Here is a 27911-nt window from a genome sequence, read left to right on the forward strand (position 1 = left end):
GAAAGATTACCAAACCCTGAGAAAGTCTCCCACACACCTCCTCCCCTACTGCCTCCCCAACAGCATTTTTCCAAAAGAGAAAAAGGAAACAGCAATACGAGTATTTAAAATAATGTTTTATAATCAATACTGAATACAGAAGTGAGTCAAAATATGACTAAAAGGTTTCAAGATTTGATAGAGACAGACACAGGTATAAAAATTATTGAACCAAAATAATCTGGATCCGTTAGAAAACAATCATTTAAAGATGCCTTATCTAGGTGCCATTTACTTCTATGTGCCAGGTACTAAAATAATCAGTAAGTTGCAGCACTGGAATTACAATAAAGATACTTTATTGTATTGTTTCTATTAGAAAAGACCCTAACAATCAGTTGTTGTTTCATGTTCATGGTTGTGGTTTTTTTCCTATGCTTCTCCTTTGCAGGCCCCATCTAGTTTTGTCTGAGTAACAGTTACACAGTGAACTACCAGAGATCTGCAGCACCCATGGCTGATTCAGCTCTCTTCCCATGTCCAAGCAGTGAGAAAAGCTTCCCTAAGTTTCTCACAAATTCAGAGGGGAAGGGGGGAAACAGAGGAAACCTGTAGCAGTCCATATTTCTTGTTAAGTAATTACAAAGTAGAAGGAAATTAGTAGAATATTTCACACCCTGGGTTATGAAAAGTTTAGAACTAGATCTCCACGTTTCCCTATCTCCTCTCCTCCCGTTTCAAATATCCCTGTACACTGTGCAATCATTTTGGCATGTGAGAATGCTGTCAGAACTTACGGCCCTAGCAGGAGAGGGCATTACATTTGCAAAATACAAATGCCCTCAGAAGAGAAGGGTTAAGATCACGGGAGAGGGACAGGTCCAGGGTGCAAAAGAGGACCTCTTAATCTGACCACAGATGACCTCCTGATAATGTAATACAGTATATATTGCATTGCATTTGCATACAGAGACTTACGGTTCAATTCCAGCTTCAGTTTTGTTGCAAGGAGAAAGATGGAGAAATATCCATTTGTTAGTAAGCCAAAAGCTCTTAGTTGCAAACATTTTTTAAATTTTGCATTAAGTGAAGATGTACAAAGACAATGACAAAGGATAAAAACAGGATTTTACATGAATGGGCAGTGCCCCAACCTAACAGATTCCTTACTTGTTGCTGGTGATGGACTAGGACTTCATGACAAACAGTAAAATACCAGTCTGAGCAACCAGACGGTGTCATACCAGTGTATAAAAACATACTGCAGTGCTGCAGACGCTGGTGAAGGTGGAGGGGGAGGATAAAGCATGGTCCAGCTGGAAGGAGCAGTGGAGGGCAGAGATAGATCTTCTTGTTTTCTGTACAAAAGGAGTCAGGACCCTTCTCCTGGGGAAAAATTTGCTTATTTTAAAGATAACAGCTCATCCTGGGATGTGCAGGAATCCAGGGGAGCTGGGTAAGATTAAATGAAAAGGCGGCTAGATGCGTGCCAACAAGACCAGCCTTAACAGAAAGGGGCTCAGGCACCCTGCAAATTCCCTGACAGAAGTCACAGCCAAATCAGCCTGTCACACGGGGAGCGTGCCAAGTGAGAGTGAAACCCAGAAAAGGGATTCACCGTCCATGTGGAAAATCCACATGGAAGTGAAATCAGTTGGTAGGCCAGACAATGCCATCTAGCTTGGCTTTAGCCTTGGTGATGAATTCCTCTGAGGCCTGAACAAGCGGAAGCCGTGGAGGTCCCATGGGAATGCCAGAAACAAAAGTCATTACAGCTTTAGTCTGAGCAACACCAAAACCTGGACAGACAAAAGAAAAACCAGGTAATTTACAGATCTTTTCACTTTAAAAAGTCTCTAGATAGGTGTCCAAAGCAGCAATAGCATACAGTTCCTGTGTGATCCTGCATAAACCAGGGTTTAAGCACTTCCCAGAAGTGAGAACACTGCCACTAGGAAGAGATGATTGTGCTTGCAGACAGGAAAGATATGACAGTAAAAAATACATCTTACTACATCTTACTACTACTTACTACACTTATTTAAGCGATAATATTTATTTGCCTTTTTACCTACAAGATTCTACATGATAATGGATTTCCTCTGACTTTTAACCCTGGAAATACAACCAAGAACTAAAGCTCAGCCAGATTCTTTGCGGCTTACATACAGTATGTATAGCAAAAGCACAGTTAACATGGTGTGAAAACCATGAAGCGTCCAACTCGGTCTCCTTACAATACTCCAGCTCTGTTGTTCTTAATGCTTTTTATATAAAAATTTGGTTTTGTTTCTATAAAATCGTTCTATTTTAAAGTGTTTTGTCCTTATCCTCACTGTACAGCCTTGAGCAGAGTTATTCTTAAATTACAGCAAGACAGGAGAGACAAGTATCAGAGCTGCTTTTTCCCACTGGGGCACCATCATTTGAGGTCAATGACTCTCAAAGAAGAGAAGCAAGAAATGGGCTTTTGGAGACATAATAATAAAAAAACACACACAGGAAGAGTCAGGATAAGAAAAAGGTAAAAAGATAAATCACAGAAAGACTATTTAAAAGCTGTAAAACTTGGCAGTAGAAGGAAGGAAGTGAGAGTGGAATCTTTTGGGGAGGCTTGGTCCCCTCCCTTTGCTGAACTCCCAGCTGCTACTATCTCAGGAAACACCACGTGCAACATTTTCTCCTGAAATCTTTCAGGAAGGAAATTCAGCAACATGAGGGTTTCTGGAGCATTGAGTCTGCTTTTTAAGATACAACAAGAGACAGAGGCAATGTAGGACTTACCTAGTTTGATGACAAAGTTAAGAAATTCACCAGTGAGAAACTAGAAGAGACAAACAGCAGTTTATTCATTCCATCATATTTGTAAGACGTACAAGCATCTAGAGGTATTACGGTATTTACATTTTATGCAACTGTGGCATAGCTTTGGGAAAAGCTGTTGGACGCCTGGCCAGTCTATGTGAAATATTAATTCTATTCCACTGGAACAGGGGAGGGAGGGAAGGCTATAAGAAAACCATCACTCCCCTCAGTCTCTCTCATGTTCAGCCTGCCCCTGCAGCAAGCTGCCTGAGAACACTGATAAGTTTCCTATCAGGCTGCAAAGGTTAACAAATCTGAATTTCCACTGCCTGGTAGAGAGATTTCCAGAGCAGATCATCCTTCATTATTACTGCTTCATCCTGCAGTCACTTCTCTTTTAAGACAAAAAAGGGATGTCTTGTATGTCCCAGTGAAAGCAGATATTGGGTACAGCTTGTATGTTGACTGCTCAGAACTCCTCACAAATCATCAAGCAGGCCAAGACGAAAAAGGGTCAAGCCAGAACTGACTTGCAACACCTTTCTACATCTCATCATGTAAGGTGACACCAGAACGTTCCTAGCCACAGGGCCTGGCCACTGTGGGCTTGTTCAAGGAAAAAGGCCAGGGCATCGCTCATGCTGCAGAGGTGAGATCAGAAGTTTGAAGGGTAAGGCTGGTCTTGGTTAAAAATAAATTAGTAAGGATAGGTATGTACTGGTCAAAAAGGTGAGAAGATAGGAATAATAAGCAAGGGGTTAGAGCCGAAAGAAGGTTGCTTTAATAGAGCTACCTCAGGGTATGAACATAATCCCAGTGAAGTTAGAGGAGAGGAAAAAGAAGGCTGCTCCCAGCAGTAACAGTGAAGATACTGTACCTGATACTTCCGTGCTAATGCAAGGTCGTGCTGTGCAAAAGCTTGCAACATCATATTGTTTTTTTGGCCCAAGTAGTTGTACGTACTGCCAAAAAAAAAAAAAAAAAAAAAAAAAAAAAAAAAAGATTGGCAAATGCAAGGGAGGCTTAGAAGAACCACTGAAACAGAAAAAGTAGCCCACAGGCCTTCTGTCTTGACATTATCAGAATGCAGTGTGATAGAGATTCATGCAGTCTGTGCCTGTGTTCATAGTGTCAGGCGTCATAAGTATGCCAAGCCCTAAGAATGAGTTTAGAGCTCGGATTTCTCTCCCCAGTTCTTTCCAAATGGAACTGCCTTTCAAAATTAAAAATAAAAAGAAACAATTAGGCAATACTGAAGGGCAATCACTTAATTTTCTAGTTTTCTGTTCATTTAATGGATTCTCTACACGAGGGCAGAAATATCATACAATAATTCACCTAAGCAGCCCAGCATGAGGGGGAAAAGACGAATTAGAAATTAAACTCAGAAAACACTGTTCCAGAGCCCTTTTTCTCACAGACTTCTTGAGTGAACAAAGGCAAAGATTTAACCTCTCTGGGCTTTGGTTCCTTACCCATACGATGAAGATAAAGAAATTCCCTACTTCAGAAGGGTGCTGAGAGGATAAAGAAATACTTTATAACCCTTGGGTCAGCTTACAGACTGCAGCAATAATCACCCAAACTACCATACTCTGAGGTCCAGGTTACACAACTGTCCCATTGCCAGCACTAGCTCATCAGTCTGCTTCGTACTGTGCAGCCTTATCCTGCAAAGTCCTCCACCACTACGATAGAAGACAACTAGATAAATCCTATGCAGATAGTGGCAGATACAACAAAGAAGTGTTTGTAGGAGGGGGAAAGGAGTCCAAGATATACTGACCTTCCAACCGCTCCATTTGCCCCTATTGCCAGTGCGCTCAGCAGTTGCTAGTTTGGGATGGGAGAGGGGGGAAAGAATATTTTTACTTCACATACCAAACATCAAAAAAAGGGGGGGGGGGGGAAGAAACAGCAAAACTACCTGGCACTCAATGCCCAGCATTACTTTTTTTCCAGGCTGAAGCAAGAGAATGCCTTAGAAAAAAAATCATTTTTAAGAGGAGCCTCTTACCTCATCCACCCCATAAAGAAATACAAACTCTTCTCTGTCATTCTTGTTTATGCACTGTGCAAGGTCCAAGAGGTCTGTGTCGCTGAACTTCACGCCCTGGAAGGTGGGGATCTGCTCTTTTATCCCATCCAGCAACTCTTCAACACGAACTGTGCAGAAGAGCAATCCCACATGAAGAAACACATCCCCATCCTGCGAGACTTCCCTGCCTCCTCCCCAAGAGGGAGAGAGACTTACTATTTTTACAAGTTACTCCCCTTTGGCATAAGCCTGGTAAACTATATAAAGCAACCAGTTAAACAACTTCAGAGTCATTATATCCCAAAGTTTCATCACAGATATCTTTCCATCCTCTCTGAAGCACGCCTTTTCCCAGATCAGAAAGAAAAAAACCCAGAGATGTAAAAGTTTAGGAATGACCTGGCAGCAACTTATTGAAGAATAAATACAGATTCATACATCCCAAAACACCACATAACCTGATGTCCAGAGTAAATAACTAAGATACGTATTCTACTCCTTATTCCTCTGCTAAATAGGAAGTCTTGAAAAACTTAGCCGTTAGGTTTATTCGGGTTGCTAAGAGCCCCCTGGCCCAGGAAAAGCTGAGTAAGCAGTACTTACTCTTTACACCCGTCAGAGGAGGAATGTGATAGTAATAAAATGGAACAGCAGGGGCTTCAGATGCAACTGCCCGTAAGAAAGCAATCAGCTCATCTGGAAGAAAGCAACCAAGTAATTTCATAAGAGAAGGAGACTATCCACGGTGAAAGGCAGTTCAGATTCACAGCAGCCAAAGTCTGTGGACATGCCATTTTTCTGACTTTTACATTTCAGCATCACAATGCATAGGAGTCACAGAAAAGTAGCTTCTGAATAGTCTCACTGCATGTGTTTCCATGCGGAACAGGAACACATACATTCATTGACCGTTTACATACCATACATAGCTAATAAATATAAAATCCTACACCTATCATAAAAATTAAATGTAATGAAACTCAGTGGAAGACCATATTGAAGGCAAATACGGTATTCATTTTAAACTAAACTAATTTCAGACATTCACACTCATTCTCTTAGAACTCACACATTTTCTCACACTTGTAAACTCCAAGATGTATGTGCCAAAGTGGTCTCACTTGTGTACGGCACAGAGGACAAAGGATCAAGTTCACATCACCTGCCTTAGGTTCTGCTTGATTGGTGATGATGAACGGGTTTCTGGACAGCTTTTCTTGTACCATTTTAGGAAGCAAAGAGTTATTATGGAGTGATCTTCTTCCCCAGAATCTTGTTCCCTGCATCCTCCGTAAATCTTAGGCAATGGTCTATCTTCCTGCTGGCATAGCAGGAAGAGGAATGGCAAAAGCAACGTGTCAAAACCTTTCTGCCTTCTACTGTTATCGCAGTGGAGGTCTTCTGCTCACCTTTGTGCTGTTCCTCAGTGTTTATCAGTTTGATTGCTGTTGATTGTGTCCTTGGCTATCAGTACAGACCACTCTTGCAATGCATTCTCCTGTTTCTTCAGGTGCTTTCATATGTATGTTTCCATTCATAATTAATTCAGACCAATCTTATAACATTTCCGTTATATTGCTCCACATCATGTGGGTCCTTCATATTATGTTTATTATGTTAAAAGCGAAATACTCAATACTAGAAGTTTTGAGGTAACCTGAGATGCACACAACCAAGGGATGGATAACCTTGCTAGGATCTGGGGTAAGCCACCAAGCCATGAGCGTAACCTCCTCAATAACAAGAGGCACGCCTGTGTATCGAGAGTTTATCAACTTGATCAGTGTCCACCAATGGTCAGCATGGAGCCAACTCCTTTCAAGTGTGACCCAGACCAAGTGTGAACTCCGTACTATTTATGCAGAAGACAGACTAGTTAATTATACCTTCAATAAACAATTCTTCCCTTTACAACAACCCAACAAGATATATCTCAAAAGACACCCCTTCTGCTTTTTCCTCTGAGACTTCTGACATTTCCCAGATTGAAAAACTCCTTCTGGGTTTTGCTTTTGAATGGTACCAAACATCACAGGTATGCAAACATTATCACCAGAATATTTTCCAAAGAAAGCAGATGGCACATAAGAGATCTACGATAACTAATTGATGCTCTAGCTCCAATGCTTACATTTTCAGAAGATCCTTCAAATTTTGGCAGTCAGGAGAGAAATCTTGCAAGCAGCTGAAAAACAGCTCTAACTCCCAAAGGAAAGCTACACTTGCTCCACAAGGGCAGTATTATCATCACTAGTCCTCAGAGCATGTGAGCTCTCTTCTGCCAGAAAATACTGCTAATGGCTTGACGAGGTCCAACAATCACATCTACTCACCTTTGTTTGTGGGTTTGAAGAAGAAGGGGGCCATTACAGCAATACCACTAGCGCCTATGGCTGCTGCATGTCTGGCCTGTAAAAGAGAGAATGGAAGATACCTGAAGGTACATCTGCTTTATATTTATTACACACCTAGTGAAAAGAAATTATATCATATACACACCAGCTCCTGGGACTCCAGTAGACTTAGCGCTCCCACATGGATGATCACGTGATCCAACCTGCATAAGAACAAAACCAGAAGATCTGGGGAGGCTTCACTGATGGTGAAAAATATCAGACTGCCAAATTGAATCCATTCAGACCAGGGAGCCACAGAACAAGAACTTCTAAAAAATTAATACTAAGGGGATTTGAACCTGTGCTGTCTTGAAGAGCAGATACATGGGGAAAATGCCTACAATGGCAAGCAGCTGGTGGCGAGAAAAAATGCACATCTGCAAATATAAATCATGTATGACTGTTTCCCATCATACTTGCAAGGCCGTCAGGAGTGAAAAATCTTAGTAGTCTATTAGGAAGATAAAATTAAGATGTTAAGATTTAATGTGGAGCTGGGAAAAGGAAAGGATATCAAAGCAGATGTTTGCTTTCTAAAGCTACTGCTTTGCAGAATTGCTAGAGGAGTAGAGCCTCACAGCAGCATCTTTAACCGTTTGCCTGCTCCAATCAATGCCATTTCCCAAGTTCCAGTTCATCAGTTCCATTTCTGTGTTACTTCTTTACATCCACACAGACTGAGAGTCTTCACATCAGTTTATTTTCTCTCACTCTTCCTCCCACCCTAAAACACCTCCTTCTCGCCAAGAGAAAGCAGGGCTGAGTGACACAGCACTATGACAGGTACTGGGGTGGGAAGAATAGACCTGTATTTAGATATGCAGCTAGACTCTCAGAAGACCTGGGTTGAATTCCTCCCTCTGCCATGGATTCTGCATCTTTAGGGAAGCACTTAAACACTTTACACCTCAGCTTCCCCCATACCAAATCATTCAATGAATGCATTAAAAGGTTCTGAAACGCTCAAAGGGCTTTGAATGGCCAGACATCTCTTTCCTTTTATTTCTTCTCAAGAATAACAAAAGGGCACAGCCCAGAGCCTTTTTTTCTTCTATCCCGCTCCATAGTGTACCAAGAGAGGAGGACTCTTACAACCTTCTAAGCAGTGGAAATGGGTATCAGCTACCTGGCGGTGACAAAGACAGGTTCTTCTATAAAGGACCTGGGGAACAAACCCCAGTGACAAAACACCCAAAGGAAAGCCATCAGCAGATGTGGCTTTGCAATCAGGGATGCCTGTATCATAACACGAGGTCTGGAATCTCCTGTTCCCTCTCAGCTACTCACTTGTCTTTTCCTTGGTGCACCCATTCTTCTGCCAGCTGCTTCCTCTCCTGGACGCTAAGGGCCAGACCTTCTCCTGTCGTGCCATTCACTGTTTCAATACAACACAACACACTTGCTGAGACCTGCCCTACATACATTGCTTTTACTGAAGACAGTTATTGGCATTTTTATGATACTATACAGAAATATTTTTCCCCCAATTCATTTTAAGATAACAGAGTTCCACATCAATGTCTACACAGGGCTTACAATGTTATCAGCACTAAATGCTTGTGTCTGAGGCCCAGGTGTCTCAGCATCAGTGGCGTGGGAGGGAGAATGTGGAATTAGCTGCCAAAACTGGAAAACTGTGACAAGGGCATGAAGGGACACGCAGCTAGCCAGGTAGCGTGACCACTTGAATAACTATCTGACTTCCACTCCAAGGGAAAAAAGATTAAATTTGGCTTCTCCATCCTGAATGGAACCACTTGACCTAAGCTAAAACACCTCTAGAAAACAACAAAATGTGAATGTGTTCAGTCACAAGCAGTCACAGATTAAACTGGCATAGCTGAAGTCACTGTCACAATCTGCTTTTCCTCTTGCCACTCTTTTGACTGAAATTTTGAGCTGAAATCTTAGCACTGACTTCAGCTTACTTAAATATGCCAGGCTGTGAACCAAGGTGGTTTAGCAGATGCTGCATTTTCTATCCAGCCATCCCTGCTGCCACAGCAGAAGCCCTCAAGACAGAGCCAGAGCAGACAGATGGGAGCAGCGAGCACTGAGATATCATCACCCAGTGCACCACAGTTCCCTCAAGAAGCCTGTTTGGGGTTGATGAGTCCACTGGATGTTCTGGGCTCCTGAGCTGATGTTTTTCTATCAGATGATTGCATATTGCTCAGGCAAAGGAGAGAATCATTCAAGTGCGGCCAACCCAGCATTATCCATTTGTCTCTGGGAACGTCTCTGTATGAAGGCCACGCTTTTATTTTATTCTGCATACTAATGAGGTGTGGGCAAAAGCAGACCCCTGAAATGCTGCTTACACTCTCTCTACTGTGAATACAAACACCTATTACGATCCCACATCAACAGACTTTCCCATTACTGCTCTTATCAGGCAAGATATCACAGGGCTGGTATCCAGGGCATAACACAGTTTCTGCCAAAAAACTTACCAAAAATGTTCTTCACATTCTGCTTGCTTACCAAATAATCCACATATTGACGAATCACCGAAAGGTTAATTTGTCTGAAAGGAAAGGAAGCTTAGGAACCTCAGCTACTGTAAGTCTCTACCCACAGAAATCTTAGGTATTTTTGAATCCTTACATTTATACATACATGGACATGGATATACTCTGAGATATGATACCCTCAACATGAGTTTAACAGCTCAGGTAACAGTTCAGTTCTGAATGTCATGTACTTTCTTCCAGTTCCTCCTCCTCCTGACAAGTTGTTTGCTGTTCCAATATGTTATTTCACCTGGTAATTACTGAAGGTTTGTCATAACAAAGGACATTTTGGGAGAGAGATGGGAGAATAAGAGGCACTCAAACCTTCTGCACTATTGAGGGAAACAAGAGTGCTCTTGAGAGCACAAAGGCATTTGTGCAAGTGCTGGCAAAGAGCTAAGCTATCCTTTTAACTGCAGGACACACACCGCGAAATGGTGTCTGGTGGATGTGACTTTGACCTCTCTCTCTTGTTAAAGGATGAGGAAAGAAACAGACTTCCCTGAAAAACAGGGAAAACAGAATTCTAGGTTTACCTCCTCTCCAGAGCAAACTTATTTTGTTTAACAGTGATTAATACTTTGTTGTTATTCTAACTTGTCAAACATGCAGGACAACCCTGTGGTCTGGAAGCCAATTCTGGGACCTTTCTTGGGTTCACACATCACCCAGAATTTCATAGCTGCTCTCGCAGGATCTATTTTACCATGGCCATGCATTTTCCAGCAGAGGGCCCAGATCATTCTCCAAATTCCACGTTGCAATAAGCTCAAGTAGTAATAAAAAAGGAAATTAGAAATAAGTTTCCTCTAAAACACAAAACTAAGCAGTGGCTGTAATGCAGATAAGTTCCCTGTTGCCAGGACCATGCTTTACAATACTTTTCAAAAGTATTTTCAAAAGACCCACATTAGCAAATGTCCACCATCTCCCTCAGAAACTTGTTCAGCTCTTAGCTCATCTCCTATCAGCATATTTCAGGGTCCTTTGCTAACTCCAAAACAACTGAGTCTTGCAACATCAAAATGCAGTAGGGAGGAAGTCTTTTTATCAACATTTCCTTGAGGAAGGCTGAATTTCAATTTTCGATTTGCTTGCCATCATTTTCAGAACTTGCAGGTCTTGCAGGGTTTTCTTCTGGTTTAAACTGATCCTATGCACACATATATACACATGAAAATGCGCATGACTTAGCTAGGGGCAAGAGAAGTGTAAATGGACATCAGACTTAGAGAATTGTTTCTTAGCTCTCAAGAGCTCTTTTTACTTTGTGATTTTATTTTGTGATTGGACTGTGATACATCTTAGGTAGCTTGAAAATATTATAATACTCATATAACCTTACCATGGTTTAATTTGCACCTAGAAAAGTAGTAGAAAAAGAGATACAAGACTGACCCAACACTTCTCATCCCAGATCTACAGCACTTGCTGAGAGACAGGAGGATGCTGAGGTGAAGGGAGCCCACTAGCACTAGTGGGACTGACCTGGTAATTTCTCATCTTACTTCTCCCTTCTCCCAAGGACAGGCCTGGATAGTTTGGTTACAAAATTAAGCTCATCTATGACTGTAAGAAAGGAGATTAGGCTTCATAAACCTTTGTTGCAAAAGTACACTCCAAGCTCTATATTATCCACCACAACTGAAATGGTAAACTCAGAGATCTGATTTAAAAATAAAACCAAACAACCATCAGTCCCAGATAAGGGAACAGGAAAATAAGGCTGTGGGGTAACAGCTGGCAATGCAACTTTGACAATGCAAAGACTGTGATGCAAGCTAATACTTACCCATCGGGAGTCATTGGAGTGACTGTAGCTGCTACAAGACCCTGTAACTTCTTTCTGGGTGCCATTGAGCTGTTTGGAAAACAAAGAAAGAGATGAAAATGATTCCCATCTTGTATTGTTTCAGCTGACCTCTGTTAACAAGAAAACTTGACAGGCAAAGTCCAGAAGAAGTGAACTTTGCAAGGAATTTTTGTTGTGGAGAAAAGAACCTAGAGAGAATTGCTTGGTTTTCACTGACAGAGAAGCTTCTTGCAACCAGTCCCATCCGAGAACAGGAACGGGAGCACCAGATGCAGTTAAGCTTCAAGACACCTTCTATTTACCGTTCCTTCTTCATGCATAGGTTGTGGCCTAACACGTGCACAGTAATACCTGGCAGCTTGAGAGAGAGAACAATTTTGTGGAGAATCTGGCTCAAAACCCTTCATCCACGTTTGAGAAAGGGGAAGAAAGCTAGGAGATGTGTGTCACGCTAACCAAAAAGGGGAAGAGTGACTCCCAAATCCTCCATACTCAAGCAGGCTAAACCCCCCGGGCTATCGAGGGCCGACCCAGCCAGAGCCATCCTTCAGGCCTGCGGGCAGCTGCTTCTCCCGGCCGAGGCGAGGGGCGAGCCCGCCCGAGCGGCGGCCCGGCCCGGCCCGGCCCGACAGGCTGCCCGCGCTGAGGCCGCCGCGCTCAGCGCACCCGCGGGCTGCCCCGCTGCCGGGGCCGACGCCGCAGCGCCCGGCACCCCCGACCTACCTGTCCCGCGGCTCTTTCCCCCCCCGCCGCCTCCGCCGCCGCGTCCCCTCACCTCGCCGCCAGCCGCCCCGCCTCCGCCTCCGCCTCCGCCTCCGCCTCCGCCTCCGCCTCCGCCTCCGCCTCCGCCTCCGCCGCCTCCCGGCTGCTCTGGGGCGGGGGCGGGCTCGGCCCAGCGTGCGCCGCCGGCCGCCCCGCCCCGCTCCGCCCCCGGAGCCGGAGCCGGAGCCGGCCCTGCGGCGGCTGCGTGGGGGGCGGCGGCGGCCGTTGGGGCCGTTGGACCCGGCGGCGAACGTTCGGACCGTTGGACCCGGCGGCGAACGTTCAGACCGTTGGGCCGGGCGGCGGCCGTTCGGACCGTTGGGCTGAGCTCCCCTCAGGAGCGCTTGGGCCAGCCCGCTGCCTCACACCCAGCACGTTTTCCCCCGGGGGCGTTTTATGCCCTTGCTGGGGGCTCCTCCGGGCTGAGCCCCTCCGTCTGATAAGATTCATGTACCCCCACCAGCAAGACTCAGGTCTTTCGAGAGCGCTTAATGAAGTGAGCAGAGGGAAGCGGGCGGGGGAACCGGGTTTCTGCTGCCATCTGACCGCTCTGACGATCTGCATCATGAACTTCTTTTAAATCGGGGTATTTCTTATGGAAAGGATTTCAGCAGCTTTTTGGTAGATTTCCCAGACATGGGGCCTCACAAGGATAGCCGTGCCAAAAAGGAGAATCCAAAAGACGAGCAGGACACAAAGCCCAAAGGATTCCCATCAGCCAAAAATACTCTTTTGCAGTTGTTTTAATAGTACATAAACCTGCTAAGATGCCGCTTTTGTTTTAAAGAAGAAAAGGGTTTGGACAATGAAAATCACAGGCTGTGACATGAGCCTGGCCTGCTTTTGGAGTTCGGCTGAATTGCTGAACTTTTAAGAACCCTGCCAGTGTCATTACATTGCTAAAAGCACTTTACACGGATCACAAACTTACCAGCGGCAAAAGACAGTCTATATGGGGGTGATTTAAATATTCTTTATTTACAGTGTTACAACTTAAAAAGAAAAACTGAAAAGACATGGACAGCAATCTGCCTGAAGGACAGGCAGGCAGTCAGCATCATCTGACGTTTGTCTCAAGACAGACATCTCTTCGTGACCTCCTTCCTTCTCCATCAGCTTCCCTTTTCGGCCCGACTCTTAGAGGACCCCTTGGAACAGCCAGTCTCTATAATCTTCTGTAACCTAAAAGTAATGTTTTTAAAGGCTTGTTCAAGTTATAATCATCTCTCTCAAACTTTCAAAAATAAATAATGCAAACACACTATCAAGAGATGAGAGATGCCTGGATTTTAGGGGGAACACTGAACTTCATTGCACGCTTTGCAGGAGGGGTGAGATGTTCTGGCAAAGCTTAGCGCTCATCATAGCCGAGACAGACAGCAGCACTGTAGAGTATCAGGGCAGGAGATTTCAAGGGGAGGTTAGAAAACAGTTTTGTGAATTTCTGCAGGGATTTCTTCCCAGCCATAAGTCACTGTATGAAAAACAGGGAAATATTTTGCTTATGGAGCTAGAGAACAGCTGAAAACAGTGGAGGAAGCCTGGCTGCAAACTAAGAACAGGTGTGTTTTGCACTCTGCAGGTTATGGTAGAGTGACTTGGGCAAGCTCAGCTATATTAAGTTGTCTAACCCCGCACTTTGGAGCTCTAGGCAAGAAATATGTTTATGCTATGCTGTGGCCGGCAGTGTCAGAGCACTCCCATGGAGTCGTCTGCTGGAGATCCACACATCTGCCGTGCAGTGCAATAGGAAGAAAGGAATTCTGCCATTCAGCACCATTGAACAAGAGGGGTTTCAAGAGGCTGAGCTTAGTACATGAGGAACCAAACCTAGATTGAGTTGCCATAAAACAATCACTAGAGGGCATGTCTCTGCAGACCAGCCAACTCAAATGCTTGCTAAGGGTTAGTTAGGAACTGTGATAAAGAGCATCACTGATTAAAAGATGTTTATCCTGAACAATTACAATTGGTCATGTTAGTCAAATTTCAACTTTTCTCTGTTCCCAGACAAAATAAGACTGTTCAGCTGGAGATCAAACTTAAAACTACACATCAGCAATTTAAGGGTAAGCATCAGAATGTTATTATAGTAAAAGAAAACCTTATATGCCCCCCCCCATTCAGTATTTGGCCTCATCTTACATCTCTGAATTTCCTTGAAGTGACCAATGTGCCCATTTCACCACCTGAGTCTCAAATCTCCTGAGCATGAGATTCACAAGTTATGGCATTAAAACAAACAAACAAATAAACAAACCACTAATCCCTGTGCCTTAATTTCTCATTTGTAAAACAGAGGTCATATTTAGCTCTTGTGCTCCTTGCCATGTTTATCTAGTCTGCAAGCTCTTCAGATATTAATGATCTCCGGTGGATGCCTGCTGGGGGGGGGGGGGGGGGACACCTCCTGTTAATCTCTGCCTCTAATTTGCAGTCTTTTTACAAATGACCTTTGTGAGCATAAGAGAAACAAAAAAACAAGTAACATGAAAAATACAAAAGTATAAAATGTATGATATAAACCAAAAGCCACAAGATGCACATAAATGAGAAATGAAGGGGAAGGTCTGGTTCATTTGGGGCCCTTTCCCATCACGTCCACCACCGCAACCTGGTGTAGCCTCGAGGGGGGCTAGCTCACATTGCCAGGGCTATGTGACAGCATGGCAATTTCACTGGGAAAGGTTTTGGCTCCCCGCTCCCTCATTGCCTGCCCTTCCTTCAGCCCGTTTCTTGAGCCGCTGCAGTGCTGGAGCACGCCCAGGCCCAGCACAGTGTGCAGGCTCTGGGGCACACAGAGTGGCGAGCTGAGAGGATCCACGCTGCGGTGCGAGGAAGGCAAATGGGGGTCAGGCTATGGCAAGTGAGCAGAAAACAGTGGCGAATGGGGAGCTAAAACCACTCCCTGCATGCAGTGCCTATGGCTTTTGCTCACTTCTCTGACGTGTGGTTTTACCACAGATGCGTACCACATGCAGTGCACAGCCTGGATCCCGTGGCAGAAATACAGCTACGCACAGCACAATCCCCCTCCATCCCACAGAAACCGCGGCAGGTCCTGAATTTGAATCTTCACAGCAGATCTGGCCACGGGACTGTCACCACCTATTAAAATGATGTACGATTGTCCCCTTAACGCCCTGCACAGATTTATGACTGACATTTAACAGCTTCAGAAGAAAAGGAGCTGTAAAAGGTCACATAAAGTGCATATGGACTGATCACCAAAAAAGACATGAATCAGTCTCTCTTGAGAATGTACCAATGTCTGCAGGTTGCAGCTCTGCTGTGGGGCTTGCTTTGCAGACTGAGGAAAATCATTGTGCTTTTCAACACCTCTTTCCCATCCATGAAACAGATGCAGTAAAACACTCTGCCTGCAGTACTCCCTGTCAGATCTTACATGAGAGTGCGTTGAGAGTACGCAGCGTCCGCAGCAAAGAGAACAATCCCCTGCTGTTCTGTGCCCTGGGAGCACATTTTTCACGTAGTCACATAATAATCTCAGGAGTTTGGGTTTGTGGTATTCCTCCTCCACTCCAAAATATGCTCACTGTGGGCTATTCACACTCAGCTATCATTTTCTCTGGGGCTTGGCTTTATTAACAGGTTCTCACAAAGCACATGTGTTTTTCTTTTATTTGATGCTCATCTCTTTCTTCCTGAAATCCTCTCTTCTCTATGCTCTTCCAGCCATATGGGTAATTTCTCTTTCTCCAGGATGAGCAATCCCAGCTCTTGCAGCCTCTTCTCATATGACAGATTCTCCAGTCCCTTAATCATCTTTGTGGTCCCTCGCTGGACATGCTTCAGTACATCCTTGTCCTTCCGGTACTGGGGAGGCCAGCACTGGACCCAGCACTCCAGATGTGGCCTCACCAAGGATGATGGGAGGGGAAGGATCATCTCCCACAACCTGCTGGCAGCCTAATGCAGCCCAGGATGCCATTGGCCTTCTTTGCCACACGGGCACTTTGCTGGCTCATGTCCACTAGGACCACCAAGTCTTTTTCTGCAAAGCTGCTCTCCAGCTGGTCGACCCCCAGCCTGTACTGGTGCCTGGGGTTATTCCTCCCTGGGGCAGGACTTGGCATGTACCTCTGTTGAACTCCAGGAGGTTCATCTCTGCCCATTTCTCCAGCCTGTCAAGGTCCCTTTGAACAGCAGCACCAACCATCCGTCTATCCACCACTCCTCCCAGTTTGGTGTCATCTGCAAACTTGCTGAGGAGGCACTCTGCCCCATCATCCAGGTCATTAATAGAGAAGTTAAGCACTATCGGCCCCAGTATTTACCCTTGCCTCTTGTCATGCCTCTAGGCACCACTGAGAAAAGTCTGGCTCTGTCTTCTTTTTCTTTTGTCTTTTAACAGCATTCCTGTAACTTGAAGAACAGAAAAACCTCCTTTAGGGAGGTTCAGAGGCAGCTCAGTGCTGCGTAGAGCCATTTAGAAGTTCAGAAGAGTTTCGGAGTAGTTTAAGAGATCTTAGAAATGCTTAGTGCTGTTGAGAGCATTTCAGAGCAGTTTTACAGTGGTTTAGAGCATTTCTGAGCTGCTTAGAACAGTTCGTAGGTGTTAGAGATCAGCACAGCGAGGTCTTAGAGCTGCTTAGAGTTGTTTAGAGGAATACTAGAGCTGTTCAGAGGAGTCCAGAGTTATCTAGAGGAGGTTTAGAGGCATTTTAGTGCTGCTTATGGAGCATAGAAGAGCTGTAGATCAGTTTAGAGGTGCTCTGAGTTTTTTAGAAGAGGTTTAGAAAAAAACTGTAAAGGAGTTAACAGTTGTTTAGAATGCTTTACAGGAGTTTAGAGCACTGCACAGGAGTTCAGACCTGCTTAGAACTGCTCATTGAAGCTTTAAAGGTTTAGATCAGTTTAGGAGAGCTGTGGAGTTGCTTACAGCAGTTAAATTTTAAAGGACTTCAGAGAAGTTTTAGTGCTGCTTCTCTAAACAGCATTTCTGTTATAGAGGAGTCACAGGGCTGCTTGGAGTAGTTTAGATATTTTAGAACAGTTTAGAGGAATTTTAGGGCTGATTAGTGAAATTTGAGGGCTGTTTAGAGGAGTTTTAAAGGAGTTTGACTACTTAGAGGTGTTCTAGAACAGTTGTCACAGTTGCAAGGAGGTCGAGAAGTGTTTGAGAACTATTTTGAGGCAGTTTAGTGCTGCTTAGAGCAGCGTAGAGGAATTTTAGATGAGATTAGAATTGTTTAGAGGGTTTTCAGAGAGGTAGAGGTTTTAAAGGAGTTTACAGTTGCTCACAGTTTTATATACCTGATTAGGAGTTTTACAGCTGTTTAGATATGTTGTACAACAACTTAGTGCATTTTAGAGGTATTTTAGAGTTGCTTAAAGAAATACAGACAGGTTTAGAGGCATTCTAGCGTATTTTAGAATCAGTTAAATGCTTTTAAAAGATTTCTTGGAGCAGAGTATTAGAGCTCTGCAAGAGTTCTTTAGAGGTGTTTTGGAGCTGTCTAGTGATGTTTTAGAGGGATGCTTTGAGCATCTCAGAGAATCTCCAAGGAGTTTTAGAGGTCTAAAGGAAATTCAGAGGTCTTCAGACCAGTAAAAGAAGTTCTAGATTAGTTCAGAGGAATTTGAGAGCTGCTGAGAGCTGCTTGGAGCAGCTGCTTAGAACTGCTTAGGACAGCTTAGAGGATTTCTAGAGCTACTTGGAGGCAGTTTAGAGGAATGTCAGTGCAGTTTATAGGACTTTAGCGCTTTTTAAAGGAATATTATAGCTGCTCAGAACTACTCAGAACTGCCTAGAGTGCTTTTGAGGAGTTTTGGAGGAATGCTCATTAGGCTGAAACCCATCCTTTCCTTCGTTTAGAAAAAATTCTGCCATCCTGAAGCACCAGTTCAGGGTCCGCTGCAGAGTTACTGCTTCCCCTTGAGCCCACATTCAGTGCGCAAGCAGCAGTGCCAATAATGTGTATGTGAATACAGGATCTTAAGGATGATGCTTCCTCTGAGGGAAAGAAGAAATGAGTCTACTGTGGCCATTTAAAATACCTCATTATTCTCTTTTATGCTCACTTAAGATGACACTTTAAGTGCATGTTTAACGCTCAATGTATCTTTTCAATGGACAAACACATTTAGAAAAGCTTAAATGGCTGTGGGAATTTATATTCAGGAGAATATGAAGATGGGAATTCATATTCAGGAGAGAATCCAAAAAGTGCACTGTAGATTTTGAGCAAGGCAGAAGTGTTTAGGCTGTCTGCAGTTCTGTAAAGCTGCAGCATGCTGTGCAATGACTGGAAAAGTGTCATTCCACTTACCACAAAAATAAGCAGTAAAGTGTCAGTGGTGCCAAAGCTCAGAGGATGACAAAGAAACCAGTGAAAACAACATCAACAAAAAACAATTATAGGAATAAAAAAGTGGTTTTATAGTTTTAAGCTTTTGAGATTAATGTTCATTTCTTTTCCTTGTGAAAAATTGCTTATATAATTTACAGCATAAGCTAACTTCAAATAGAAAAGTGTTAAACACTTAAGAAACAGATTTTTGTGGCAAGAAGCTAAACTGCAAGCAGGCTGCCATGCATGAACATAATGGATTGACGTATCTATTAAGAACTTGGCGCATTATGTGAGTGACTGATTTGCTGAGGTTGCTTAATTACTAAAGCCAAAGGCCCTGCAATTTTCCTCCAAGGTCTGTTAAGGTTACATTTTTTTTTATTGCTATTGTAGCACTTCCAACAATTTCTACGCTGACTACAATTTACCATCCTTGTCTTTTACTTTGAGTTTCCCAACCCTTCCCTGGACCTGTCACAGTCTTGACAGTATCATCTGGATTTTCCCATCATTCAAGCTGTGATGTGTGCAGATCTCTTTGGGCATAATTAAACTATAGCTTTGCAGAGTTTCTCTCCACAATAAATAAATGTATACAGATATAATCTTCACTCAAAGACAATGCACAGGTTAAAGACTACTTTTGGAATAAATATTAAGCACCCAAGCCAAAATGAGTGCAGAAGACAGTACTTGTGAAAATGAAGAAATTCTGCTAAATCCCACCTTGGCTGGTTGGTACTCAGAAGCCGATGAGATGCTCTCATATGTAGAACATCTACCTCATTGTATCTGCTCTAAACCTGAAGGTGCAAAAGTCAAGAGAAATACAGAGCTCTCAGAACTTAAATTAAACTGCTACACTGGCTGTCAATACTGCCTGGAAGCTCCCTAGTCCAGCTCTTCTAGAATTGAGCATGACCTGGAGGATTTTCTTGACTTAAGGCACGAGGAACTAGACACAGATATTCAGATTTCTGTCTGAAGCATATAAGATGTTTAACATGCCAAGACGTTAATTTTTTAGCTTTCAAGATGTTTAAATGTTTAACGTTCACAGTAACAGTTCACTAATAGGTACTACAGTATATTCAAATGTAAGGTTTTAGAAGCAAAAAGAACTATAACTATATACTGGATCCACTAGTGAGCTAAGATGACTTTTCTTGGCAACCAAGACAGTTTGAAGGAATTTTGTATTAGAGTAAAACTAACCTCCAAACACAAACAATGGTGCCATCTGCTGCAGAACACAGCTTCCACTCATCTTGAGAAAGCAGAGAGAGAGAGAGACCAGATTCTTAAAGAATCCATCTCTGGAGGGCTTACCTGCATAATCTAAATGACAAAAACATCCACCAAAACCCCATGCCCACCACTAAACCCCCAATGCTAAAAGATGGGAAAAGTTCTGGCACAATCCGTATTCATGCGATGAAGAGGCAGTACAGCAAGGAAAAGCTTAGGAGACAAACCCTCAGCTACAGTAACTTGACACAAGTCCATTGATTTTAGCCGAGCTCTGACTGAAAGTGGCTCTTAGGACATGGGGGCCCAGTTCTGCAGGGCTAACACTTGGTAATACTCCCTCTGACTGAGTAATTTCAACTAAACAGGACAGTCCTCAGAACAGGCTTCTGGATAAAAATGTCACACACCTACATCATTCCTCTCCGCAATCAGATTTTAAGGCAATCTTATTCATATTCAGGGGTGGGATTGTTTCGGGAGCACCCACAGCATTAGAGCTCTCTTGAGACAGTATGGAAGGACACTATGCAGCCCCCAGGCAGCCCAATGACTTTTCAGTGACGATGCCTTATTAATAAAGAGGATCCAGAAGTCAAGAAGGGCCCCGGAATTGTCTGCTTATGGACAGACTGTATTTGTAGAGAGTGAGGGCTGCCTAGCTGGGAGAGCAGATGCCACATCCTCAGAGTCTGGGATTTGGCAGTGATTCTTGAAGTGCTTTATAAAATACTTATATACATGGGGTTTATTAGTTACACTGCAGAAGACAGCAGCTTGAAGCTCAAACCAACAGCATGGGCTATAAAGGAGAAACACCTCATACCATTTTGTGCTGATGTGGTTAATTGGATCAACAGGCCAGAAAGAGAACACTTTCCTGCAGCCATGTATCACAAAAGCCCACATGCCAACACATACAATCACAATCAGGTTGTAAGTGCTTTCGAATGGGATCCTATCAGAACAAAAACATCCCTAGCAAAGAGCCCACCATTTTTCAGTTATCTCTGCATGTTCTTTTGGAGAACACGTTCCTGCTTACAAGAGCAGGGCAGAAGGTATTTACCTGAGGGAGTGCTGGAAGATGCAGATGGAAAAACGATTCCTGCTGGAGCTGACACTGAACTCCTGCCTTCTTCTGGAGAGCCCATCTGGCAGGTGAGATGTAAGAGGTGCTGGGCTGCTACAAAGGTTGCTAACTACTTCTTTCTTCTTGTTGCTTGAGAGCATTATTGTATGGACTGTTAGTGACTTCAAACACTGGACTATCCTGTTGATAAGAAAGAGTCAGTAAGGGGCTGATCTTCTTAAGGCTGTTTTTTCAGGTCTCTCTACAAGTAGTGTAGACAATTAACAGTGGAAATACCTGGCCCTTTCCTCTCTTCAGACTGTAAGACACCAGAGCTGTGTTTGCAAAGGAGAATTTATATTCTCTCTTATCTTAGGCTATAGCTGTAATAATCATAGTCTTAAATCATTGTTAAATACTATTAAAAACAAAACCAAAAATAACAATACAGCAGACTTATGGCTTTTTTCCTAGCCAAACACTGTTACCTATGTAGCCTCCTTCTCGTTTCCCTGAATGAGCTGTTCTTATTTTATGGATAAAATCTCACCTTTGTTTCATCATCTTTATTCTGAGTAGAAGCTGTCAATAACAGAATGAAGATAAATTTGTAGGGGGAAGTTGAATTCACTTCATTTCCTCAGAGCACTTAGACGGAACCACAGGTTTTCTGTGGAGTTAGATGAGACACTAGCTTGAGTATTAGTGCTGGCTTAAGAAGTTTGGGGTTCAGCTGATAGCCAGATCCCTAAACAGATCTACGTTAAAAATAACCCTAATTTTGGAAAGAGGCTAAATGTAGAAAGCAGTATGTAAACCTGAGAAACAGCCCACAGAGAGACTGGAAGCTATGGACAGAGGAGGGGAAGGTTTAGAAAGGTTTTTCATGGTGGCTGGAAGAAAGGATTAGTCTAGGATTAATTCTCCAAACCATGCTCAGAGAACCCAAATGATTCCAAAACATGACCTTCAGCAGAGAAATTCTGGAAAATGCCAAGTCAAGAGTGGTGTTGGAAGTAGGAAGCTTTTTATTTGGGCAAGACCAGTAAATTCCACGCAATCTCTGATGATGTGAGCTGCTCGCCAGGAGTCACGTACTTGGAAAAGTTTTCAGATAATGTTCTCACGGACCAGCTGTTGTCTCATTCACAAAAACTATCTTGATGTCGTTACTGTGGAAAAACTACACTGATTCTAAAGCATGCACTAGAACTTGCTTTCTCAATCAAGTCGGCCGTTCAAGGAAGGAGATGCAATAGTTTCATGTAACCTTTGTGACAAATGAGCTGGTATCAGGCAAAAAGCACGCAGACATCCACATATGCAGCTCCAGAGAGCAAATGGTCTTTGGCTCAAGGCCAGATCAGTAGAAATGGTAGCAAACTGGGGCACAGAGATAAAATGTGTAGGTTAGAGCATCAGGTCTAAACACCACCTCATTACAGTTAGTGCAGATTTTATTTCCTCAATTTGCAAGGGAGAATACGGAGCCCGCTCAGAACAACACTGCAGTATATTCAGCTGCTTCTTTAGAAGATGGCAGACTTGTGTTGCTTTGACTGCTTTGCTGGAAGTGAGAATAAGAAATATTATGGAATTTGCTAGGTCTTCTGTTTCTTTAGAGCAGGGACATCAGAGGCTCCTTTGGGAAAACAAATCTGCACAAAACCACAGTTCTTCTAAGAACATATAAAGAAATCTTTGCTGCCCCAAATTATTATTTGTAGTAACCATAAACATCACATGCTCAACTTCTCTGTTGGGAAGTAAGGGTTTCTGCATCATCTCCTAAGTAAGCGTTTGGAAAAGCAAAGGCCATTTATATCTGAAGAGTCTCAGTTCTTTTAAATCAGAATCATTATCAAGCACAAGGGTAACTGATGCTGTGCGAAGCTCAGGCAGAAATGCAAAACTGCCGGGAACGTTTGGGTTGAGACCACTTGTCAGAAGGTGTGAGCAGAGACGCACATATCCCTCTCCGACCCTCTCAAGCTATCTTCTGTTTGTTTATCCCATGTTATGCTAAAGACTTGTCACAGTTATAAGTATGTGACTCAAAGCTACCATTAACCGTGCTCCAAGAATACTACAACACACCTCCACTGAGCTCCTCCAACCCTGACACAATTAGGTCAATGGCAAAAATTCATCCAGGACTTGGGGAAGCAATCTGTGCGTGGCAACTGGCAATACATCTGCATGAATTTGCCAGTGGCTATAGTAACGTTGCAACAGAGCAGACATAAGTGCTTTTGTTTTAGAGCATATTGCTTAAGGTCCTGTCTGGGCTTGTTAAGGACAAGTATAGATAGAATCTACAGAGAAAAAAATGGAAATCATAGGTGACCGTATCACAGGCTTGACCTTAATTGGACAGAAGCTACTCACTTGGAAAACCATTACTTAAGTAAAAGTTCATTACAATGTTTTGCACAGAAATATCTGCTGAAAATAGTAAGGCTATGGCACAGCCACAAACTGCGAGCTTTCATAGTGCCTATGAGCTTATACTCGTGTTTCTACTCCTTGACTTTGAGACAACAGTACAGAAAAACATTGTTTGTCAGCTATTCTACAAAAAACCAGCTGAGTCCCAGATATACATCTGAGACATTAAACAGAGATGTCGTAGGCAACCTTTTAATTACTGTTTAATTAGTACATTTACAGCGCCTCTGTGGGTAACCACTCTTTAACTGATCTTTTCATTAGGGGTTATAGTGGCCAAGGAGAGGTTGGTATTCATATAAGCAGGCCGAACCTTTATTACTGCCTTTATTTTCCCCATGCAGTAGAGATAACCAGGCAAACTAGCAGTGCACGTAGGCTAAACTTTCTTATTTTACGTGTTCAGCAAACAACTGGGACCCCAAACTGCTTAAGGGGTTCTTTCATGTTGTTCTCTGTGTAAAGGGCAAGGGTTACAGCTAGTGTACTCGGATTTCCCCCTATTTGGAGGTATCAGTGAGGCTGTGTGTCAGCTTCTGTCAGAATTGCCCCCTGCCCAGCCCCCTAATTGTACATGGTATGGGTGCATATATAGCTATGTACAGAATACAGGTCTTCATGTCTGCCCTGCTGTCTCCCCCAGCTGTTGACATGTCCTCTCAATGCATACGTGAGAAACAAAAGAGTCATGGAAAACAACCTCTCGGGGAAAACACTGATGGTTGTTTTCCAACCTCGGGCTACTCCACGAGGAACAGTTCGCTCTTTGTTGGGGACAGAAACATCAGCTGGACACATACATACTGACTGGAGATTGTTCTGGGTCTCTGTGCTTCAGAAACAAAACACACAATTCACACAAGTCCACACAACAGTGGGCTTGTGTTTATCTACAAATTAATCACTCCCCTTTCAAGGCAGTACTTTTCTGTGCATATGATCAAGATAACTGTTGAGATGGACCAAAGTGTGCTGGCTGGCTGTGGGTGGTCCTCCCTTTTCTGAGAAAATAATTACTAGAGTTCACTTGACATGGTCATTAGGGTGACAGAGGACTAACTTCATGCAAACACATACCAAGCCTTGGTATGCCTTTAGCCCCTAAGGAAAGACCATGAAGTAACAGCTTCTGCTTCTCCAAAACGCCTTACTGATTTTCTCCCGTTTGACCTAAGCAGAACACTAGTAAAGTCCCGAATAGCAGTGTATCACACAGCATACTGGTGGAGTTCTCTGCCAGCAAAGTGTGGCTTCTGCTAAAAGTCATTCCCAGCTATCGATCGCAAATGTCCCAGCAAGCCTGGGTGAATTTGGCTGCGAGGCATTTGCACAAAGCATCCCAAGCACAGGTGTTCTCAAGACTCACATTATATTTTATCTGTCCTGTTGTGCTGGCACCTAAATATATCTGGAGCTGAGAGTGGTTACAGGAAGAGTCCAGCTTCACTTTGTTTATGAGAAACACAACAGGATTTCACAATAGCTTTGTGTAATCCCTTTGTGCAGACATCCAAGGGCTAAGGGGGCTGATTACTCTCAAATACCGTTCAAAACAGGCAGCCCATTATAGGAGAACACTATCTTTCCTAACATGTCAGCAAAAATTTTGTAAAGATAGCGTTAGCTGTTCACGGCCAGATTTGTACCCACTATTTTGCCCTGGGGCAAGAAAAGCAAGCTACTGCTCTGTACCATCACTCTCATGTAGTTGGGGCAGCGGTGGGGGGAATGGATGGACAGGCAGAGGGACGTTATTTATGTATTTATGTAGTATTTGTCCTGGAGAGCAGAGAACCAAGTGCCAACTCTGACATAAGCAGGCAGGGTGCCAATGAAGCCAGTGGAAGTTACACAAGGATGCAGCACTGTTTATGCAGGCAGATCACACACTAGGCCCAGCTCTGCCTCGAGGGCAGTAGGTGGGGCTTTCGGCACTCGCGTGGGAGATCTCCAACGAGACCCGAGACCCGGAGGAGGAGAAGGCTACGAGGTCCTGGTTTTCGTAACAGCACCTCCCACCAGTAGGGATGTGGAATGGGTGGAGTTTGATGAAACCAAAATAAAGGCTGACGTGCAGCGTGTGGTCAACGTGAGCAGCCTCAGAAGGGTAGACTGCAATAGCTAGAAGGATAAGGAGAGCTTATTCTCCAAAATGTAAGTATGTCTACTTTCTCCACTTTCTTTATATAACTAGCTGATTTGTGGAACAGCATGTTTTAGCTACACTTGCTCACCGCTGTCAGACTAAGAAACCTGTGAGGAAGCCTGGTGTGTTTTCTGTCCCTTTGGCCCATGTGTTAGCAGCAGCAGACAAAGCCCAGACCGATTACAGTCATATAAATATGAACAGATGCAGATCCCAAACTTAAGCCTTACTACAGATTTAAGAATGAATTCAACTGTAAACATTTGGAGGATTATTCTAGGTTTGTTTGTCTTTATCGTTTTTTTTGTTCCAAAAGCACTCTTTTATGTAATTCAAAAACGTTCCTTAAGTGCAGTCACCAATAGTTGTGGCCACAAAGTTGCAGCAGGCAGAGCTCTAAGACAGATCTAATCAGCACTTAAAGCAAGGTGAGTCAGGGAGGCACTGGGAAATACAGAACAAGCCTGAAGCTAGTACACCAGCATGTGTTGCAATGAAGGAACGCTTGCTTCTCTAAGATGAAGGTATTTCTTTACATGCAAGAACAGGAGGAATGTATTTTCTATCAAGGTGCAGCAAGGAGAAACAGAGAGAGGGAAATGACGGTAAAGAAATATCATCTTTGACTTTGAATTAAACACATATCTACCATAGGAAGTTTCAGTATAGACTGCTCACATTTGCTTCTAATAAAACTATTGTGTTCATGCTTTCTTGTTATGTCTCATTGATTTATCATATTAAAGTACTATTGACAAAAAGTGTGTAAGGATAAAACAGTAAAGCTCAGTACCATGCAGCATTTCCTGGTGACCAGTCCTTCTGACAAATGCACTGCTGAACTTCAGTAATTAAGCAACAACTTCAAGCTGGGACAGGGAGGAGGAGAGCACCTGCTTTTAACTGCTGGCATCAGCATCCTGCTGGGTGGTTCTCTGATGTTCCCTTGCTCTATGGTGACAACTGGAGGAGCTGCTGGAAAAAGCTTTTCAACATATGAGTGCTCCCTGCACTGCAGATTTTAATGATTATAAGTGAAACCAGTTCCAGCAATTTCACTTTTTTAGTATAAACTTTTCACCCTGATAGATTCCAATGTGAAAAGTGTGGCCACGTCTAAACCCGGGTACAGCAGGGGATTAACAGTGTTCAACAATAGTCTACAGTAGGGTATGTCTGCAAATGTTAATAAATACTGTCTGCAGGTGAAGCTATCAGAGGGCCCTAAAAAGGGGAAAACAAACAAGAAAGGAATTGGCTAGCACAAGGCAGTTTTGGTTTTTATCAAAAAAAACATGTTCTTATATTCACAAACTGTCACATTAAAGATGGGGGCAGAGGAATGAAAAATAACCACAAAACTTGTTTTGCCACCCAAGAAACACGCAATTAAATCATCCTCCAGAAAGACAATGTACTATCAAGCCCTAACCTAAGAACCAAGATAACCGCTGAATCAACATGCTGTCTTTGCTATGTGAAATACAGGCTAAGGACAGCTTTGTAACAGAAAGCAGAAACTTTTTCAGAATGCATTACTGTCTGCTTGGTATTGACAACTATCATAAACGGACTGTTCTAAAATCTCAAGGTTTAACCAGATATGATTATACAAATTTTGGGTTTGATTTTTTTTGCTTGCTTTGTTCACTGCTTTAGGGCAGTGAGGGGGAGTTTTCATGTTTTCAGTCTCTTCCTTTCTAGAATGAAGGCTAGGAAAGTAGGTATGTACTCCTAAATGCACAAAAATCTTATTTAGTAACGGGACTACAGGGGCTAAGGCTTTAAGTAAGACATCAGCTATTATTAGGTGGCCCAAGAAAATTATGGGCACCATCAATACTAGAATACCCATCAATATCAGTACCTTTTCATCCAGGAGCAAAGTGCTTGAACATCTCAAGTCCATTTTACTTACGGAGTTGCACAAAACTGCCACTTGCAGAACCTCAAGCTTGTTTTGCAGCCAGGAAATGCCCTCACTTCACAGAGGAGTGAAGGCAGTGTATCCTGAGAGGTGAATGCTCACACATCAGTCTTCGAGTGGTTTCATTGTCTTGGCTCTCTGTTGGTTCCTTCAGAGCTAACAGGATTTCAGCTCTTTTCATTTTTGTTAAATCATTGGGAACAAGCAGTAGAAGTCAGGCCTTTCACAATTTCAGAGACGACTGCCTTTTGGAAAGCTCTTGTCTCTTGCCCAAATTCTTCTAGTCGCTAATCATTGCAGCAGGTATTACCGAAAGGTTGGAGACTAGAGACTGAGGAAAACGCTTCCATGAGATCAGACAGAAAAGCCTCAGCGCTTTGTTCTGCCCTATTTATAACACACTGATCAGAAATGGGCCAATGAACTGTGTCTGCATTTCAGCTCTGG

At 43.4% G+C, this 27911-nt stretch overlaps 1 protein-coding gene and 1 long non-coding RNA gene across 8 annotated transcripts; both read right to left on the reverse strand.

Annotated features, from left to right (window-relative positions):
* Positions 1-95: 95 nt before the first annotated feature.
* NPL (N-acetylneuraminate pyruvate lyase) lies at positions 96-27907 on the reverse strand. 7 transcript variants are annotated; one of them, XM_064515597.1, is made up of 14 exons: positions 26331-27907; positions 21494-21613; positions 20941-21144; positions 11524-11592; positions 9672-9745; positions 8506-8593; positions 7322-7379; positions 7156-7231; positions 5426-5518; positions 4802-4950; positions 4571-4617; positions 3662-3746; positions 2764-2803; positions 96-1778 (listed from the first exon to the last, which is right to left on the reverse strand). In XM_064515597.1, the coding sequence occupies exons 2-14, from the start codon at positions 21505-21507 to the stop codon at positions 1630-1632; spliced, it is 1146 nt and encodes a 381-aa protein (XP_064371667.1). In that variant the 5' UTR covers positions 21508-21613; positions 26331-27907; the 3' UTR covers positions 96-1629. The 7 variants fall into 7 exon arrangements, with proteins under 7 accessions (XP_064371667.1, XP_025956747.2, XP_064371668.1 ...); XM_026100962.2 differs by lacking the exon at positions 21494-21613; XM_064515598.1 differs by lacking the exon at positions 26331-27907 and having other exon boundaries at positions 21494-25382.
* LOC135328996 (uncharacterized) lies at positions 13032-20926 on the reverse strand. Its single transcript, XR_010390117.1, has 2 exons — positions 15279-20926; positions 13032-13488 (listed from the first exon to the last, which is right to left on the reverse strand). It is a non-coding gene; the product is annotated as an uncharacterized LOC135328996 (long non-coding RNA).
* Positions 27908-27911: the final 4 nt, after the last annotated feature.

The sequence above is a fragment of the Dromaius novaehollandiae genome, chromosome 8, assembly GCF_036370855.1.
Source record: "Dromaius novaehollandiae isolate bDroNov1 chromosome 8, bDroNov1.hap1, whole genome shotgun sequence".
Classification (NCBI taxonomy): Eukaryota; Metazoa; Chordata; class Aves; order Casuariiformes; family Dromaiidae; genus Dromaius; species Dromaius novaehollandiae.